General features: G+C 37.9%; 2 protein-coding genes across 2 annotated transcripts; one reads left to right on the top strand and one right to left on the bottom strand.

The window, feature by feature from the left end:
* The first annotated feature begins 4,659 nt into the window (after positions 1–4,659).
* On the top strand, positions 4,660–5,595 carry LOC119055777 (olfactory receptor 51A7). The gene has a single exon (XM_037154049.2). The coding sequence runs from the start codon at positions 4,660–4,662 to the stop codon at positions 5,593–5,595; it is 936 nt and encodes a 311-aa protein (XP_037009944.2).
* A 10,325-nt stretch (positions 5,596–15,920) lies between these two features.
* On the bottom strand, positions 15,921–16,910 carry LOC119055755 (olfactory receptor 51T1). The gene has a single exon (XM_037154027.2). It carries the CDS (start codon positions 16,896–16,898, stop codon positions 15,921–15,923), a length of 978 nt encoding a protein of 325 aa, XP_037009922.2. The 5' UTR covers positions 16,899–16,910.
* Between the last annotated feature and the right edge of the window lie 3,676 nt (positions 16,911–20,586).

The raw sequence follows: 20,586 nt of genomic DNA, 5'->3' as shown, positions 1-20,586 counted from the left end.
CTGATCTGACTGAGCAGGTGTTGACTACGTATGAACCCTTGCTTTTTTACTGTTTGACAGCTGGCGCTACTTGCTGAATTTGGCTCCCAGCAATTTCTGTGGGCCATTGATCTCTCCTCTGATGCAATCTTTTTCAGAAATAAAATTGAAATGACTTGTATTAATTAAAATAGCTTTAGAGGTAATGCTATAAGGCACGGGGACTAGCATGTAATAAATTTAAGACTTCAGCCTACTTTGAGATTTATATTACCTATTGCATCACTAATTTGTTATATATCCCCCATTATAATGCAATTTCCTTGTGCTTTATTCAGCTTTTAAACATAGTGATCAAAACGAGATGGAAACATGGTATAACTGAAAGCTTAAAATCAAATAGTTCAAAACTTATATATATTTATAACAGTATTTTTTCAAGAAATTAATCTTTTAGAGAGATTCAGTTTTAAAATTTGCTTCAGCTTTAAAATGTGAAAAAACAGGAATAATAATATTATGTGAGGGCTAAATAAAATAGCAAATATAAAATATCCAGCACAACGCAATGAAGGTTAATATCCACCCCTTTTACGACCCTATTTTCTCTTTCAATCCACTCTAATTTTCTTCCTTTCTTCCCCAAATTTAGCATCCGGGAACAAAATAAAGTGTCTTATGTATTAATTTATGAAATGATTTATTTATTTATGTATTTAATAATTACATAATGATATATACAAAGGCTAGCAGCTATCCTGATAAGTGTATTTTTTAACTTCACATAATGTATTTATTGCACTTAGATTTAAGTATTTTAACCTTTTATAAAAAATACTTTTAAACTAATATTAATCCTAAGATTTTCTATATTGTACTTTTAAAATACAGAAAACATATTGTCACTTTAATTAATACCTGATAGTGTCTTAATAAACATCATTTGTTCATTTATTTATTTAACAAATATTATTGAGAATTTACTATATGGCTGTAAACAAATATCTGAAATTTTAAAGAGAATTTATTCAAGTAATAATTTGGAAACCCAGACATGTAGCCCTCTATATGAACCGAGAATACATTCCAGATTAGAGAATTTTGGGCAAAGCTTATAAAAGCAAAAGTTACAAGGAGGTGATTATCAAAGGGATGGGTTGTAGGGGAAACAGGACCGTAAACTTACATCACTTGTTTTCTGATTGGTGGAGGCAACTGAACTTCCAATGGTTGCCTGACTCAGTGATTGAGCAAGTGGTATTGTAAGGGGAGAACAATTGATAATACACGATTAAACATTTATCAAGTCCTAGTTTCAGCTCAGACCTGTAGAACAAAAAGGCTGTCTTTAATCACATAGTTACAGTATGGGGAGTATTATTTATCAGCAATGCAAGGAGTACAACTTATCAAAGAGTGCAATCAGCACAGGGCGGGCGGGGGTCTGCTGCTTCTGGAGCCCAAAAGGACAAAATGATGCCTTGCAAGCAGCTTCAGAGCCCAAGCTACAAAAATCCAAATTTGGGGCCATGAAATATGATAATAAAGTTCTTATAAGTCCTCATGCCAGAGGTGAACAAAGACAATTAAATTTGCCTTCTTATGTAAAAAACTACATGAGAACTATTTAAGAGAAATAAGAAGAATGGAATAGAGTATGACTATACTGGTCAGGGAGGTCCTCCCTGAGGATGTGACTTTGAGAAACAGGGATTAGAGCCAAGGAAAGAGCAAGTATAGCAGTTCTGAGACAGGAAGACTGTTGCAATGTTTGAGGAGTGGCACAAAGAAATGTGGCTGTAGCACCCCAGAGAGGTTTCTAGAGGCCTTATCCTATTCCTCCTTATGAGCTACATTAGAAACTACAGATTTTATTGTAAGTCTGAAGGAAAATACCAAAGAAATGAGAGATAAGTTGCATAATAAAAAACTTTTCCATTTATGATTTTGCTGCTTTTATTTTGATAATTGAACCTTTAAATAAAAGTTTATCTAATCCATATATTACTTAGACAAGTTTTGCAAACAAGCAGGGAGGAAAGGAGAAGCAGCATTAAAAGTAACTTTGACAATGGCATATAGAACAAAGTTGAAAAAAGGCCCCAGGGGTCAGGAAGAGAAAGACAAGAAACAAACAGCATTTCCGATCCTTCCAAAGCCAGAGGGTTAAATCCAAGCTGAAAAAAGATTGATTTAGCAGGGGGATATTTAGGGAGGTTAATGTGTTGTGAGTTAAATGAATTTGTCCTTGTGCTATTGTGATTTCTAATAAGAAATACACATTTGATCTTAATTCCTGTTCTTAGCACTGAGCTCTGTTGGAATTTCTTAAGTGATAGGAGAAAGAAAGGAGTCTTTTGTCGTGTTAATGATGTGACTTTTGGACCTCACCTATTTTAAGGGTTGGTTACTAGGAGAACCAGCCCTGGGATTAGAGAGTTGGAATTTTCGGTCTTCTCCTGACCTCTGACCTCTGGGGCGGGGCGGTGAGAAGTTGAATAAATTGCCAATGACCAATGATTAATCAATCACACCTATGTAAAGAAGCATCCATAAAAGCCCCAAAGGACAGGGTTTGGAGAGCTTTCAGGTGGGTGAACACGGAGATGTGGAGGAGGATGGCACACTCAAGGAAGCATGAAAGCTCCCAGCCCTTGCCATATACCTTGCCCTGTGCATCTCTCGCATCTGGCTGTTCCTGAGTTATGTACTCTCATAACACACTGATAATCTAGTGAGTAAATGGGTTCCTTATTTCTGTGAACTGCTCCAGCAAATAAGTCAAACCCAAGGTGGGAGTTGTGGGAACTTTTGATTTATAGCCAGCTGGTCACAAGCAGAACCTGAACTTGGGACTGGCATCCAAAGTCCAACAAGAGGGTGGTGGAACCTTCCAATCTGTAGCCAATCGATCAGAAGTACAGTTGATAACCCGGAATTTTATTGCCACTTGAAGTTGGAAAGGGGGGGGCGGTTATCTTGTAGTACTGAGCCTTTAACCTGCAGGATACAGTGGTATCTCGGAATAGATAGTGTCAGAATTGAATTGAATAATTTTATGATGTCCTGCCCATGTTCTGACAATTGCTTGGTGTTGTGTGGTAAGTCCCCTTCCTCCTCCACTACACAGAATGTAAACCAATTCAGTTTAATAAGATTCAATTAATAGTGATTGAATATGCTTTATTTGTCAGGAAATGTGCTTGGTGTTGCTAATATCAAGATCATTAATAGTAAGACACAAACTGATCTTCATGAACTTACTGGCTACTAAGGAAGGCAAATAAGCAAATAACACATCATGGGACAATTTCAGTACTGTATTAGAGTTGGAATGCAAGTTATGGTAGAGGTACATGAACTCTGCTTGGAGTGGTCAGGAGCGGGCCACTTTCAAGTTGACCTAATTAGAGTTACCAAAGAGCTTGTAACGCTGTTCTAAAAGACCTCTGCATACTTTCACACTGGAAATTTTAGAAGTGAGGAGGTGACCTAACCCAGATCATGACTTAACTGCTTTATTGTTTTGGGAAGACAGCTCCGGTTCCTTGAAGACTGGTCCTTAATGACAACTTATTCATGTCTTGTTTTGGAGAATGAACCAGTTGAAAAGCTGTGTTTCTGATTCCAGACACTGTTGCCAAAAGTCCACTGACAAAGCAGAGCCTCTCAACTAAACCCTCACTTTCTGTAGATAAAAGGATAGAAGCTAACATACTGCCTGTATCTTGGAAACTCATTGTCCATGATTAACTTAATTCCATAAAAAGGAACGTCTCAAAGGTACATAGGTATCTCATTTGTCTGTGAAAAAATATATAGTTATAGAACGTCTATGTATTTTAGGATGTCAGAAGAAAATAGATTTAGACAATACCAATCTTCCTCATCACCAACAGTCCAATTGACTAAGCCACGTTATATAGTCTATGTTGAACTGTAGACCAAGTCCAAGAATCCCTTCTCTCCTCCCAGGCTCAAGGATGGAGAAAACTGCTATGGATTGGTTATTTTTAAGGACATTCTATCTGTTCACTGTAAAGAGAGCATTAACAGTGAAGCTCACACAACCTATTTTCTATCCTATCTTTGTATTGCTTCCTGTGGAGAAATTGTGAGAAAAGTCGCCTTTTAAGTAAAATCACATTTAGAAGCTCCAGGCCTGGCCTGAAAATTGTTTGAAGCAAAAATCTCTGGAAAAAAAGAGAAACCACTTACTATTGACTATTTTAAAAATCTAATTCCTGCAGTTTCATCTTTTAAAAAAGTTCTAGGATCACTATGAAACAAGGAAAAAGCATTATCTTGTAGATCAGCTTGACTATAAAATTTTTTCATTGGATTGGGAATATGGATGGGCAAGCCTAAAAGTAAAGGGGGAATTTATTTGCAGGTAACTGCTCTTCATGTGGGTATTTTTTTCTGAGGACATTGTAAAGAAATGTGAGTGATCAAGTCAGTACTTATATTTCTGGTTCTCTTTGTCAATTTACATTATCTGACTATCATCAATTGTCTTTATAAGAAATATCTCATTCTTTAATATGAGAAATCTCTCAAATTGTATTTTCTTTGTTTATGTCTCAGACCAAAGCACTGAAAGGAGGGAGGTTGAATGTAATAGACACATTGAAAGTGCCACTTCAGATCTGGGAATAAATATTTTCCAACAGATTTATCATGCACACTCTCAATTCCTCTAACATTGAGGTCACCACCTTCTTCCTGGTTGGAATCCCAGGACTGGAGCACCTTCATGTGTGGATCTCTATCCCCATCTGCCTCATGTACCTGGTGGCCATCCTCGGCAACTGCATCATCCTCTTTGTGATCTGGACAGAACCCTCACTCCATGCACCCACGTACTATTTCCTTTCCATGTTGGCTACTGCTGACCTGGGCCTCTCTCTCTCATCCTTTCCCACTATGCTAAGGACCTTTGTTTTTAATGCTACTGGAATTTCCCCAAATGTCTGCTTTGCTCAAGAATTCTTTATCCATGGATTCATGGATCTGGAGTCCTCAGTGCTTCTGATAATGTCTTTTGACCGCTTTTTGGCCATACGCAACCCTCTGAGATACAGCTCCATCCTCACCAATAGCAGAGTTGCTAAGTTGTGCCTGGTGTTTTTCACTAAAAGCATGCTCTTAATGCTTCCATTTCCTTTAGCTCTCAAAAGTTTGACATACTGTAAGAAGAGCCTGCTTTCTCACTCATATTGTCTCCATCAGGATGTCATGAACCTGGCTTGCTCTGACAACACACTTGACTTTTTCTATGGTTTTTTTGTTGCCCTATGTATGATGTCAGACAGTGTGCTTGTTGCTATGTCCTACGTATTCATCCTGAAGACCGTGATGGGAATTGGATCCCATAAGGAACGGCTCAAGGCCCTCAACACCTGTGTCTCACACATCTGTGCTGTGCTCATCTTCTACGTGCCCATCACTGCTTTGGCCTTTATGCACCACTTTGGCAAGCACGAGTCCCCAAGTGCCACGATCCTCATTGCTGACATTTTCTTGGTAGTGCCACCTCTGATGAACCCCATTGTATACTGTGTAAAGACACGGCAAATTCGTGAGAAAATTCTGGGAAAGTTGGGTCTAAAATAAAGGTATGGGGAAAAGTGAGGCAGAGTCAGCGAGAATTAGAGAATTAAATAATACCTTTCTATTTAAGTATTATAAATGATTCATCTTCATGTTTTTAATCATTCTTAGAAACAGCACAACATATGGACAGGGCGCTCTGATGTCTGTGAGCTTGAGACCGACATGGGCAATATTATTAAAATCATGAGTCAGTCCACTGAGACAGAATTTCAGTGACACTGTTAGCAGCACTGGGATAAATGTGCATGGAAGCTAAGACTGTGCCCCCTTATAGAGAATGAATGCTAAAGGAGCTGGAAGTTAAAGGATGCTGCCCCAGTCCAGTTACTGATTTTCTTTCAAGCAGCCTCAGACATGTTGTATTTGTTGAGGAGTCTTCAGTCAATTTAATGCAAATTCCTGATCTCCCATTTAAGTGAAAGAAGTCTGTTGTCAGAAGAGTTGGTTGAGGATTTTATCCCTTTGCACTTTCCTTAACAGTCGCATAGGAATGACCATTGGTTCTCCTTAATGTACAGTTCCCTAAGCCTTGAATTTTGACTATGAACTCTCTCTTCAATATAGCCATTTTTTCTCTATACAAAGGCCTCTAAAAAGTTATAGTTACTAAAAGGAGAGCAGAGGGACTATTTTGCTACTGGAGAGAAATAGAAAAGCTAGTAGCAGAGAAATTTTTAAGCATTGATGTTATTGATTCGCTACCTTGAAATATAGGTTCTAAAGTAATGACTCTCATGTTTGTTTGGGTACTTGGTATTCTTAATTATGATAATTCAATTACACTAAACAAGCTAAAAACCATTTTAAACTAGCAGAATATGACCATATAGTTAGCAATATGAAATCATATTCATGTACATATGGTTCCATTTTAAAAAGATAAATAGCAAACTAAACATGATTGGCTATCTAGAATTATTTTCTGTAAAATTTATTTGTTTCTTATTTATCTGTTATTTGCAAGTACTTCTTAGTAGGCAAAGATACAAAACATAAAATTTAGAATAGGTCAACCAACCCTTAAAATTTTGTACTGTGAACAGGGAGAAAACCATTGGTAATAAATTTCAATGTTTTACTGCTGAGGTGAACTCACAAGTAATTAACATCACTTCTGTTTTAAAGAATCATTTTGAAAATGTTCTCTGATGAATAAATATTCTTATATATTGTGTGTTCCCAGGTGAGTTCAACCGAGTTCTTCTCGTTCAATAGCCATGTTCAATAGCCAACCATGTCTGACACCCATGGTCTAATCCAGGAAGGGAGGGAAAACCTTTGGTGCCTCCTTCCAGGTGGTTTCCAATTATGCTATTAATTATCAGTTCACATGTCTGTCTTTCTTACTCGTGTTTTGTTTTCTCAAAAGAACTGTACACATCAAATTTGTTGGCATATCTCCAGTACTTGTACAGTGTATATAAATGACATTTTCCAACTTGTCTAGAAAAAATCATAACAGCAACAAAAAAAGTCCTTTGCTGCAGAATATGATGATAAATTACAAGCTCATAGAACAACTGAAATGACAGAAAACCTGTTGCCAAATCAGTAAGAAGTAACTGTAAATTTTAAGTCAAAAAAGCCTACCCTGAAAAACAGCTTGTGTCCTGTTTAAGTAGAAAAAAAAAGCGAAAAACTTGTCATGAAAGAAATATGGAGGAATATTTATTATCCTTTTTAAATGTGCCCTCAACTCAGAAATTGAAATCTTTAAAAGTCAGAAACAGCCCAAGTGGTAAGATCTCAATAAAAGTTATTTCTGAATCAGAATAGTGAACAGGATAAAATGTATTTGTTTCTCTCAATTACAATACAGTTTAGCGCATTTTCAATCAAGGTTCAAGTAAGATTTTATTGAGAATTTACTAAAACAATTCTAAAAATAGATTTATAAGAGTAAAGTGCAGAATATAGGACAAAAAAAGGAAAAAATTGTTTCACATAATGGTGACATTTATTAAACAGATGAAAATTGTGAGTACTTTCTTCAAAAATCAATAAGAAAAAGAAAAAACAAAATAAACGTACTACAATATACTATATGTGATATGAAAATAACATGTAGTTAAGGAATACCAGAACATTGTTGAAAATAGATTGGTTATTCAAATAATAGTAGTAGAAAAAATTACAACCTATTTTAAAAACCATATTTCTGTTTGAACTTTTATCCACACAAAAATAAGCTAAAATAAATTTAGAAATAAATACAAAAATAATTTTTAAATTTACTTAAACATATGTACATAAATTAAGTACTCTGTAGATGGTTGCCCCACCAGATCACAATTCTACTCTGTAGAATTTTCTAAGGAGATAACAAAAATGGAAAAGCAGAAAAAGTGTTGTGTGTTTTATTGAAAAGCAATTAAATACATAAATAACACTTAAATACTTATAATTTAGATGATAATAACATAGGATATGTTTAGTGCTTACCAGGTACAAGTCATTGAGCTATAAATCTGCCTGTATTAACTCTAATAACTTTTTCAAGGCTGTAGAAAGTTAGATCTTATTACCTGCCCCTGTTTTGTGGATTAAGAAGACAGAGTTTTGAAAAGTTAAGCAACATTTTTAAGGCATAAGACACAAATATAAAGCACATACAGCATCACAAACCAGCAACCTGGGTAGCTCCACCCTGGTGAACACATCCTCACATGTAACAGGCACAAACAGATCAAAACATGACTCAAGAACAACTCAGAGCCCCTGAGCCAATAAATCTAAGTGATGAAGAAATAGCCAAACTTTCAGATGCACAGTTCAAAACACTGGTGATCAGGATGCTCACAGAACTGGTTGATTTTAGTCACAAATTAGAGGAACATATGAAGGCTAAACTAATTGAAATGAAGGGAAATTCACAGGAAACCAATAGTAATGGAAATAAAACTGGGACTCAAATCAAAGGAGTGGACCAGAAAGAGGAAAAAAATGACCAAACAGAAAAGGATGAAGAAATAAGAATTCAAAAAAATGAGGAGAGGCTTAGGAACCTCCAGGACATCTTTAAACGCTCCAATATCCGAATTATAGGGGTACCAGAAGGGGAAGAGGAACAGCCACGAGTGGAACACTTATTTGAACAAATAGTAAAGGAGAATTTCCCCAATCTAGCAAAGGAAATAGACTTCCAGGAAATCCAGGAAGCTCAGAGAGTCCCAAAGAAGTTGGACCCAAGAAGAAACACACCAAGGCACATCATCATTACATTAGCCAAGATTAAAATGAAAGAGAGAATTCTAGAAGCAGCAAGTGATAAGGGGACAGTCACCTACAAAGGAGTTCCCACCAGATTTCTCAAAAGAGATCTTACAGGCAAGAAGGGGATGGAAAGAAGTATTCCAAGTCATGAAATCCAAAGACCTACATCCAAGATTGATCTATCCGGCAAAGTTTTCATTTAGAATGGAAGGACAGATAAAGTGCTTCTCAGATAAGATCAAATTCAAGCAGTTCATCATCACCAAGCCCTTGTTATATGAAATGTTAAAGGGACTTACCTAAGAAAAAGAAGATTAAAAAGCTGAACAGTGAAAGGACAGCAAACTCACAGTTACTAAGAACCACACCTAAAACAAAAACAAAGAGGACAGCTAGATCAGGAGCAGAACCATAGAAATGAAGATCACAGGGAGGGTTAGCAACAGGGGAGTGGGAAAAGGAGAAGGGAAGAGAAGGTACAAAAAATAAGTAGCATAGATGGTGGGGAGAAAATAGATAGGGAGGAGGGCAAGAATAGTGTGGGAAACATAGAATCTAAAGAACTTGAGACACGTGGTCATAAACTAAAGGGGGGAATGGTGGGGTAGGGGAGTGCAGAGTAGAGGGGAATGAAGGGGGGAAATAGAACTTTAATGGCATAATCAATAAAATATATTTTAAAAAATAAATAAATAAAGTAAAGCATTAGGAGCTTGGATTTAAATCCAGGCAATATGTTTCCAGAGCCCACAAACTCATCCATCCAATAAGCTAGAGCAACTGTCATTTTACTGCTTTCAATATTTAATTATTCATGTTCTTGGAATCTAACAAACATAATCACAGGTGTGATATTTATAAAAAATATAGAGAGCATTATTTTCTATGATAAAAGTACTCTAAACTACAGAAATGTTGAATAACAGAAAATGGTCACATAAACCTTTATATACAAATAATACTGATATTAAATACTACCCATCTATGCAACACAGCATCAACCACTAAGTCGTATTTACTAAGCACTGAAGTAGATGTTAAGGATTAAATAAAACATGAAACATAGACCTGCTATCAAGGAGCTTACAATCTGGTGGTGGGGAAAGCAAATAAACAAGTAATTAAATTCACCTAGTAAAGTATGGTAAGTTTAAGCATATGTAGAAAAGAGCACAAATAAAAGAATGACAACTTGCCAATTTTAGCAGAGAACCAGAGGAAAGCTTCCATGAGAAAGTAAAGTCTGATATAAAATACGATATAATAGAAAACAATGAATAATGTCAAGTGAATAAATAAGATATGCATTTGAATACACACTATTAGCCTAGTTTATAAATATGTATGTGTGTACATATATTGGCTTATTAAAAAAGATTAGATCATAGGTCATATAGTCTCTCATTAGTAGGATTATGAGTGATTTTTAATCTCTTTAATACTTTTCTGTTTCTCAATATATTCAAAATTTTAATGATATACAATACAAGGTGGGGCAAAAGTAGGCTTAAAGTTGAGAGAATGCAAAACACAGTTTATTCTTGCATTATTATTTATTAATCACTGTATTATTTTCCACATTAACAACTGCAAACCCACCTTTGCCCAACCCTGTATATGCATGGAGAATTATATGTGTATATGTGACATTTACAACCAGAACAATTTCTAAATATATTAAAAACATATTTGAAGTAACAACAAAGAACAAATTCATGTTCTATTAACAATTACTTAGAAAAAAATTATATTGAGCACATGCATTATATTTTGAGCCAGATGTGAAAAGTATATTTACAGAAATAAAAGATTAATGCACACATTGCATGCTGTGTTACATATTGACCACTATAAAACTGAAAAAGTGATTGCACATTTCTATGTTTTTTTATCTAAAACCTTTGGAACTTATAATTTTTCATACTTTAAAAAGATACACCAACCCCTGAGGCATTATCCTGTATACAAACACACTATATTTCTGAAGTGAAATGTGTGGACCGTTTACTCGATGTTCAATAAATAATGACCATAAGTATATGTACATCTGTTCATGTCAACTTTTGCAGCCAATACGTTTTGGCATCACACTTATGAAAAGGTGTTTTATAATGACCATAAACATATTCATATCAGTTCATACTAGCTTTTGCTACCAATGATTTTTGGCACCAAACTTAGGGGAAAAAATATTAACTCTTTTCCAAATATTTTTAAATTTAAGAATTGTGAATACTTGGGGATCTAAAAAACACCCAAAAAGTTTTAGAAAGGTCTTCCCAACAAGCAGTTAAAGAGCCGTTGTTATCAGTGAGAACTGCTGATATGGACACTGCGGGCCTGTGTCCACGTCATTAGGGATGAAATGAGACATTCACATGGACTACCAAGTCCTGTGGAGGAAATGGGCGACTTGGCTTTTCTCTCAAGAGGAGCAAAAGCTGCAACCCTTGCCAGGACCAGCCTTTATTGGGTTTCTCAGCACATTCCATGATGGTCTTCATTTACTATGCACAGGTTTGCTTTAGGTGGTTACCTTTTACAGAAAACAAAGGAGCCACATCCCAGAAGAGGGATATTTGTGAATGAAAAGGGCAAAAGTGGTTGAACTGGTTACACTTGTCCTAGGAAGGTTTAGTATGGTTTTTAGGAAGTTACTTTGCAGTAAATGTTTGCCACAAATGTGGGTGAGGGAGGTTAGGGTGCGGTGTAGGATTCTACTCTGCACAGGTTGACTTCAGGCACAGTCTCCATTTTATGTAACACTCTCTTCTTTCCTGTTTCCTAGTTTATCACTACTGGCCTTTCTTAGCTGCTGTAGAAGCCATTTTTCCTCTCTAAGCACACCAATGCCTGGGCTCAAAATCATGAATATTGACAAATATTAGCATTTTGTATCATTCCCTAAAGTCCACAGATGTTACCGAACGAGAGGTCCGAGGGAGGGGCAATACTATATTTGGCCCACCTAGGAATGCCAAAAACTGCTACACAACAGGGGCCCCTCCCAAGAACAGAATACTAATATCTACTGGGCTCTTCTGTCTGCCGCCAATTGGAAAGATATCTCTCAATGCCAGAGATTTGTGAAAAGGAAACGAAATGTTATTTAATGCTATTCAGGCCTAATGCCTCCACTAAAATATCAAAGTCCTTTAGGTTGTACACCTACACCCACACAGCGCTCCCTTCTCCCACTGTCCCAACTCCGGGTACCGTAAATCAGGAAAAGAGCACATATCTGTGTTGCAGGCCGCTGGCACCGTCAGCTGTGTCACCGTGCAGGCAGGATCCCTCTCTAGTTAATCCAAAGTACTGTGGTACCCTCTCATGGTCCACTGGCAAGAGTTCTTTGTACCCAGTTCCAGTCAAAGTCTCTCCTGCTTTTCCAGGCCACGTGGCCAAAGGGGCACCCCAAAGCCACGTGGGCCTCTTCTACCAAAGCTGCAGGGGTCCGCACTCCACCAAAAGCATGTGGCTTTCTTCTTCACCTGGCTGCAAGGATCTCCATTCTGGCAAAGCTGCGTGATTTTTCCTTTTCACCTGGGAAAGAGGGGGTCCACACCCTGCCAAAACCATGTGGCTCCCTCTTTCACCTCACCAAGAGGGGGTCTTCACTCTGCTGAAACCGCGTGGCTCTCTCTCTCAATGGCTGCTGTGTCTGGCTTTTAAATCCTCGCACCCATCTTCCTCTGTACCCCTATTTCCGACTCCTCCCAAGATCAGTTACACCTGCCAGTATTTCTGTATTAATACAAGTTTACTGGGCTGCCATCGTTAGTCTGGGCAGTAATCATCCTATGTCCTTGAGCCAATCTTCTCCAAGCCCCTACGCAGGCACTATAACTTGGGGGACCTGCCCCCAGTTACATCTTGGGGAAGTGACTTCATCCCCCTAGCTCCAAGCCTGGCTACAGCCATTTAACATATCCAAGTGACCACCAAAGGCTATAGATATGTTAAATGACCATGCCATGGATTAGCTGCAAGGCCGTAGTTGTACAAAACAGCCCTGCATGTTCCTGCTCCATGTGTCCCTTCCCCACAACTCACACCTGTGGTGGGGGGAAGGGGTGAGGACATCTTATATGTCTCTCCATTATTCCTACACACTTTGAATTCTGGAGACCATTCCAAATCTTTTTTTGGGGGGGCCTCACCCTGGCTGCACCCTATATCACAGAGACTACCATGTCACCTAATATAGCACTTCTAATATGCTCAATTTTTTAACAGTTCTCTCTGCCCCATTCCCAGGCCCCCAGTTCTCACCTAAATCACATATCTAAAATCCTTCTCTACATTTACAAATTCTCTGAATTCTCTCTTCTTTAGGCTGTTTTATTCTGGGCTTACTAAGGGACTATGTGACTAAGGAAAAGTCTTCTATCCTTAATCCTTGCTCTGGAACAAGATATCTAGAAACTAGATGCATCTTGGAACCTTGAACTTTTGCATGGTAGTTATATTTTATCCTATTAAAGGAGAGAGAGCCAAATAAATATTCATTTGGTCATAATAGGAAAGTGGAAAATAGAAACTTGGAATACTAAATTGTGGTATAATGGAATACAAAGACTTCCCAGAAAGTGCATGAGGCCAAGAGACATTCTGACTACAATGCTGGCCTTGAACTCTGAAAAACTGAATTTTTTTTTCAATTGCACTATTTTCTGGATGATCCCATGTTGCTTAATTTCCACTCAAAATACTGGTTTCTGCAATGCATTTTTCTGTGTGGGACAAAACACCAGGGAGATATCAAAAGTACCTGAATATACTGTGTAAAAGGGAAATCACAAAAACAACATTAACTAGAAATAATATGTGGATACGGTCACTAATAATTAGGAAAAAAGGGGCTTGGATGTTGGGCAAAATAGAGTCACAAAGTTTTCATTGCTTAAGTCAAACAGACAGCTGAACCAAACAGACTTTGGGAGTAGTAGTCTTGGTCAGCCAGGAGTAAGGAGTTGATGGAGGGGTGGAGACAAGTGTCTTAAATCTGAATACCTGCTTGGCTCATTGAACTCAGACATGAATTATTGAGAGCAGAACAATTATCAGAATAATTATCAGAGTTTCATAACTCTGTGTGTGGAAGAAAAATTAGGAGCATTCTCCCAACACCGTATCGACTCTATACAGGAGTTAATTCTTTACAAAACAAAAGTTATCCAAAGACTTTCTATTAAAAAGCATCACAGTCACTGTGCAATTCTACAGTGACAAGAACACCAAAGGTCTGAAGAGCCTAACAGCTCAATAGAAAACGAACAACCCAAGAAACAAGGGCAAATAGATTTTAAAAAGTGTAGTCCTGAGGCAGAGTAGACACTTGGAGGGACTATGGAACCAAAGTCAAAACTATTAAAATATCTAGGCAGTGGGAAAAATAATAAGGCAATATATGATTTTATATGTTGATTGCACTCATGGCAGATACGTTACCGAACAAGAGGTCCAGGAGAGGGGGCAGTATTTGGCCCACCTAGGGATGCCAAATATTGCTGCAGAATAGAGGCCCCTCCCAAGGGCAGAATACTAAAATCTATTGGGCTCTTCTGTCCGCCGCCAATTGGAAAGATCTCTCAATGCCAGAGATTTGTGAAAAGGAAATGAAATGTTTATTTAATGCTATTCAGACCTAATGCCTCCACTAAAATATCAAAGTCTTTTAGGGTATACACCTACACCCACACAGCACTCCCTTCTCCCACTGTCCCAACTCCAGGTACCGTAAATCAGGAAAAGAGCACACATCTGTGTTTCAGGCCGCTGGTATTGTCAGCTGTGTCAGGCAGGATCTCTAGTTAATCCAAAGTACTGTGGTACCCTCTCATGGTCCACTGGCAAGAGTTCTTTGTACCCAGTTCCAAAGTCTCTCCTGCTTTCCAGGCCACTCAGCCAAAGGGGGCACCCCAAAGCTGTGTGGGCCTCTTCTACCAAAGCTGCAGGGATCCGCACTCCACCAAAAGTGCGTGTCTTTCTTCTTCACCTGGCTGCAGGGATCTCCATTCTGGCAAAGCTGCGTGGTTTTTCCTTTCACCTGGGCAGTTATCCCCTCATGTCCCGGAGCCAGTCTTTTCCAAGCTCCCACGCAGGCACTCTCACTCAGGGATGCAGCCCCTACTTACCTCCTGGGTCAGGCCACTCCCTTCTCCCTGGCTCAAAAACTTGGTCACAGCTATTTAACATATCTATGAAACCAGTTAAAGGTTATAGATATGTTAAATAATCATTCCAGAGGTTACTTGCAGAACTGTTGCTATGCAAAACAGCTCTCAATGGCCCTACTCCATTCGTCTCTTCCCCCTGGGGGGTAGGGGAGGAGGACACCTTATGTGTCTCTCCAATATTCCTACACACTTTGAATTCTGGACACCATTCCAAATCTTTTCTTTTGGGGGGCCCCCCCTGGGCTGCACCCTGTATCAGATATAACAAATAGCAATTGGATCTGTGAAAATTTCACTTTAACTAAGGAGAACAGGGATTAATGGAAAAGTAGAAGCTTAGAGAGCACATTTGTAAGGAGATGGGGCTCTCTAGAGGTGACTCTAGGAATTGAAATGAATGTAAGAATTTCATAGTGTTCTAAATCAAAGATGTCTAAGTACATACCTTTGCACATATCTGTAACTGTTTTATCTACCAGCTCATAATAAAAATCTTTATTGCCTCTAGGAAATTTGACCACAGTAATAAATGATTTTATTCAGCCGAATGCAAAAATAAAATTATTGTCATTTATTTTTGGTCTAAGAATTATCATTTTTATGTTGATAATTAAATTTTTCAGCTGGAACAAATAATCGTATCATGTTTTTAATGTGCACTGGAGTCCATGTAATTGTTTTAAATGAGTAACATATACATAATTAATTTGGTTTTGAATTGTAGTGGTTTTTCTTAACATTTTGATAAGCTTAGGGGAAAATTATTTTCTTCTTCTTGCTCCTAAAATTTAATTGAAAATGCTTCAGTAATCCAAGTGCCTGAGGATGAAATGAACCCAAATCCTTTTTCTACTTAAATATAATTTGATAACCACTACACTATGAAAACTCCTTAAATATAATTTGTGTACTGGCAAATTTTCCCCTTCAATTTTATCCACCTCTAAGACTCATTACATCAGAGCCTCGTGAACTTTTAGATTGGAACAGCTGGAACATAGCCTGACGGATGGTCTTCATCTTCAAGCTATAAATTATAGGGTTCAGTACTGGTGGTAAGAGCAAATAAACATTGGCCAAAATGCTACAGACCACCACAGAGGTAGAGTTGAGGAGGTGGTGTGTAATGGACAGGCTGATCATTGGCACATAGAAAATGGTGACAGCACAGAGGTGACAGACACAAGTGCCTAGAGCTTTTTGTTGCTTCTTAGGGGCCACAATACTCAGGACAGTACGGAGAATTAGGGCATAGGAGAAAAGAATGAACAAGAAGTCAGTGCCATTCAGGTAGAGCTGAAGAAACATGCCCAAAAAGCTGCTGATCCAGGGGTTGGAATATGCATATTTGATTGTATCTGGGTAGTAGCAAAAAGGGTGGGAAAGCTCCTGGCCTCCATGGAAAGAAACATTGTTCAAGGCTAGAGTCATGAAAAATACAAAAATTAGTTGACGTAGGCAGATAATCAGTCCAATCACCATGATCATCATGTCTGTGAGGACAGTGGCATACTTCAGTGGGTTACAGATGGCCATGAAGCGGTCAAAGGCCATGGCTACCAGCACTGAGGATTCCAGCAAGGAGAAGGCATGTACAAAGGTCATCTGAAGGAAGCAAGCCTTAAAGCTTATCTCCCGAGCATGAAACCAGAGGACCCCAAGCACGGTGGGGAGGGTTGAGATGGTCAAACACAGATCAACAGCTGACAGCATGGAGAGAAAATAGTACATGGGCTTGTGGAGATTCTGTTCAGCAATGATGACAAGCAGTATCATGCTGTTTCCCAAGAGGGCAATGGTGTAGAGGCAGCAGACAGGGATGGAGATCCAGATACGAGCCTGTTCCAGCCCAGGGAATGCAGTGAGGAGGAAATTTGAGGAGGAGGATGTGGTGTTATTGAAAATCACCATGGTGGGTTGAGGACACACACTGAAAAGAGAGACAAAAACGAGCCTTTCATATTGATCCCTTTTTAAAGCCTGACTCTTTTATAGACTTTTTCAAATTACGCAGTTATTTCTCTATATTCCAAACCCCAAATCTAATTACAGTTCTTATCACATAATTCCATAGTTTCTTGAATTTTTCTTGTCAGAACCCGGCCTCATTTTTCTTCCCGTGGCCCTTCCCAATTATAACAATTAATCTCTCTAAGCTCATCCTCACTCTACAGCCCAGACAAGCCTTGACCTGAATTAAAAAATGCTTGTAGACTTACATTACATAAATGCACACACACCAACAAAACAGCAATAATTACAACCAGTGAGTCTTTGTCTCCAAACTATATGTTGCTCCAGAAATAATGGAAAAGCACACAAGAGCCACTAGGCACCTATAGTAGCAAAGTCTATGATGTCCTTGCTAGAAGCTGGTCTGGGATATTGTAGTCGGAAGTATCCTTGTACCTGAATCATCTGTCACCCTCTCCTGGTAGACTCAACTAGAAGTATCTTTTTGTATCAGGGATTCTTTATTCCTTTTCCTCTAATTTCTCTCTTCCCCACTCCATATGAGACAATGTCACCTTGTGCTCTAATTCTGTTTTTCTCTGTACTTGTCCAGGTCTACTGAAACAATGGGTCTTTTTGTCTTTTATTCCATCTTATACCTTGGGGTACTTATTTCTACCCCTTCCCACAGATATTATTGTACCATGTTACTCTGAGCCAACCCAAGGTGAGTTGACTGCCCTATGAATCCTGTGAAAATTTTCAAATAGTACTCTGAAATACATGGCTCAGGACACCCTAATCTAGGTACAGGAGGTAAGCCCAGATAAAACACCATATGAAAAGTGTGGGAGCACTCAACATGTGATGAATGACTTTGTAAAAAGCATAAACGGGATAGAAGTGGAAATTAATAACTAAGGAAAATAGATGGGGATAGATAGGCATTACACATACCAGGTGACACTACAGATTGGAATGTCGAGTAGTGCACTGGGTGAAAAAACCCACAGGATGATGGCTGCAAAGCAGTACAGATGGTGTCTAGAGAGGAGGCAAAATGTGTAATCTAGATTCAAGGTTACCATTGCAATGCTATTCATGATTTGTTCATTGAATGTTGGTATCATCACTGCTGATTTTCAAATTTTTACTTAAGACATTTAGTTATCAACAGAGAGCTAACAAGGAATGATATACCTGGCCCGGTTGTTGTGTGGATATGGCCAACCAAAGTATTCTTATTTTTCAGTAGTCTAGGCTTTCTGTCTTTGTGTCTGAATAGATACAAGGAATTTGCCTGTACCAGACCCTGCCAGTTTTTATATAAGAACAAATATGAGGAATTGTTAGTAATTTTTCTCTTCCTCCTTCAGTCTACTGATGATGGTGATGGAAATAATCACTTGTTATCCACAGAGGGAAAAGAGACTAATTGCTTTTTTCTGCTGTGATATTTAGTATTATTACAGTATAACACGGTTGAGAAATAAGACTAAGGATCAGGAAAACTGGTGCCAAATGAGATATGGATTAGACATGCTGAATTAAATCAACCACTCAGACTGTAAATGACTAGTTTAATGGCAGTTACTGTGTGGGTGGCTAAGGAGATGGAAATGAGTAAATAACAGTTTCTGTATTCTAACCTCTCTCAACCTATTGAAACGAATAATGTGAGAAGCCAAAGCAAAATGTTAATGCAAAGCAATTACTCTATGGGAAAATGCGGGAAGACTAGCCAGACAAGAAATTGGAAAGCTGTTAATATTTCTGTTTCATTCTTCTTCTTTTTCTCAGCCTGATAAATACAGATATTAAGAGTAAATCTATTTCTCTGTGACTCTGTGATAACAATTCAGGAATCTCTCTGCAATGCAAAATTACTCAGTCTATTCACTCTCTTCCAATGGTATTTTATATATAATTTTTATACCATTAAAATCCTATTTTTTTGGTCACATTTCTTTCTGCCTTTAATATACTGGCTTTTGGGAGCACACCATGTATGTGTTCATTTTTATATTTTGTCCAGAAAAAAAACAGAGCCATTGGTACATGATGCAAACTCTAATAATCTAATTTATATTAAATGTTTTGAGGGATGGATAAATGATAGATGATACAGGGTTGGATAAAGACTAGAAGAGAGAAATATAGATTGGTCATGGAAGTTTTGAGGGAAGCACAAACCCATAGAACAGAAGGAGAGTAATTGTTTTCTCGTTGATTGGAAGAAGAAGGGGGTAGGTTAAGAGAAAAGGAAAAGAATTAAGATCCTTTGTATATGTCAACATTTGCTAACCATCTTACATATAATTTTATATAATACCAGGAAAAATGATATAGATGTTTTTCTCTTATTAACAAAAATGACCCCTCAAGGTAAACTGTATTTCAAAAGTAAAAGAGTTAGATACAGATTCAAATCAAAAACCAGATTCATGAACTACAAAGTGTCTTATTTTTTATTTAACCATAGACCATTAGAAAAGCCAGGCTTATGAGAAAATTTGAATAGCTGGACAGTATAATTTTTTTCTTTTTAAAATATAAGAATTGCATATATATATATATATGATTCAAAAGAGGAATAAAAAATAAGTAAAAGGAAGAAAAGTGTCCTCATAGTTTTAAAAAGAAGGTGTGTGGGTTCAGTCCATGTGTGTTTAAAAGAATATGTAAATGTTCTCATGCCTGTATTGTATGTGTGTCTCTATGAGCTGGTATATGTAGAAAGAAATTTTGGAACGAAAAAGTAATTAAGAAATTGCTCTTCTTAAAAAACAAACAATCATTATCTTCCATTCTTTGACTTATATGTCATAAAGGACAACAATATGATACTGGATGAAGTGAGGGTTAGAAGGAGAAGAGATTAGCTCATTTTGTTGGTGGAGAACTTGTTTCCTGAAGAATGCAGAACTATGAACAGGAGAAGGATCAAAGGGCCTTTTCTTCAGACCCAGTGAGCTCATACACTTTGTAACCAGTTGTAGGACAAACTTAGCTCCTCCGTTCTTCAACGTTTTCTTTGCATTGCCCACAAACCAGAAGAATAGGTTAGAGCTTTCTATCTTTAGTTCTTTCTTTGATTGGCCAGGCAGAAGGTAACACCTTCCAATTCATGAAGGCTAGATTAAATGAGGACATTACCCACACAACTCAATAACTCAGCAATTCAAAAGTCAATGTCCCTGCTTTGTGGCATCAATGATGGTATAAATCCATACTCTTCATTTATAAATCCCCATCTTCTGTTTATTTCTCAACACTGAAATCTATTTTTTAAACCTCCCCCAAGGGTATGTTTATTATTGATTTTAGAAAAAGAAGAAGGGGGGAAGAGAGAGAGCAACAGAGACAGAGACATCAGTGTGAGACAGAAACAACAATTGGTTGCCTCTGGGACATGCCCTGACTGGGGATGAAAACTGCAAACTAGGTATGTGCCCTAACCAGGAATCAAACCCACAGCCTTTTGGTGTATGGAATGGTGCTCCAGTCAACTGAACCACCTGGCCAGGGTGACATTGAAATCTATTCTTTTCCATAATCTAGCACGTGTCCTGACATCACCAGGCCATGTTAACCTGATATTTGGTAATACATAATATAATAGAACCCCCTGCCTCTAAATCTCTGC

Source organism: Artibeus jamaicensis, unplaced genomic scaffold, assembly GCF_021234435.1.
Source record: "Artibeus jamaicensis isolate MK-2021 breed Jamaican fruit bat unplaced genomic scaffold, CSHL_Jam_final contig_69, whole genome shotgun sequence".
Classification (NCBI taxonomy): Eukaryota; Metazoa; Chordata; class Mammalia; order Chiroptera; family Phyllostomidae; genus Artibeus; species Artibeus jamaicensis.
The sequence above is the reverse complement of the archived record's forward strand: the minus strand, read 5'-3'. Positions and strand labels throughout refer to the sequence as shown.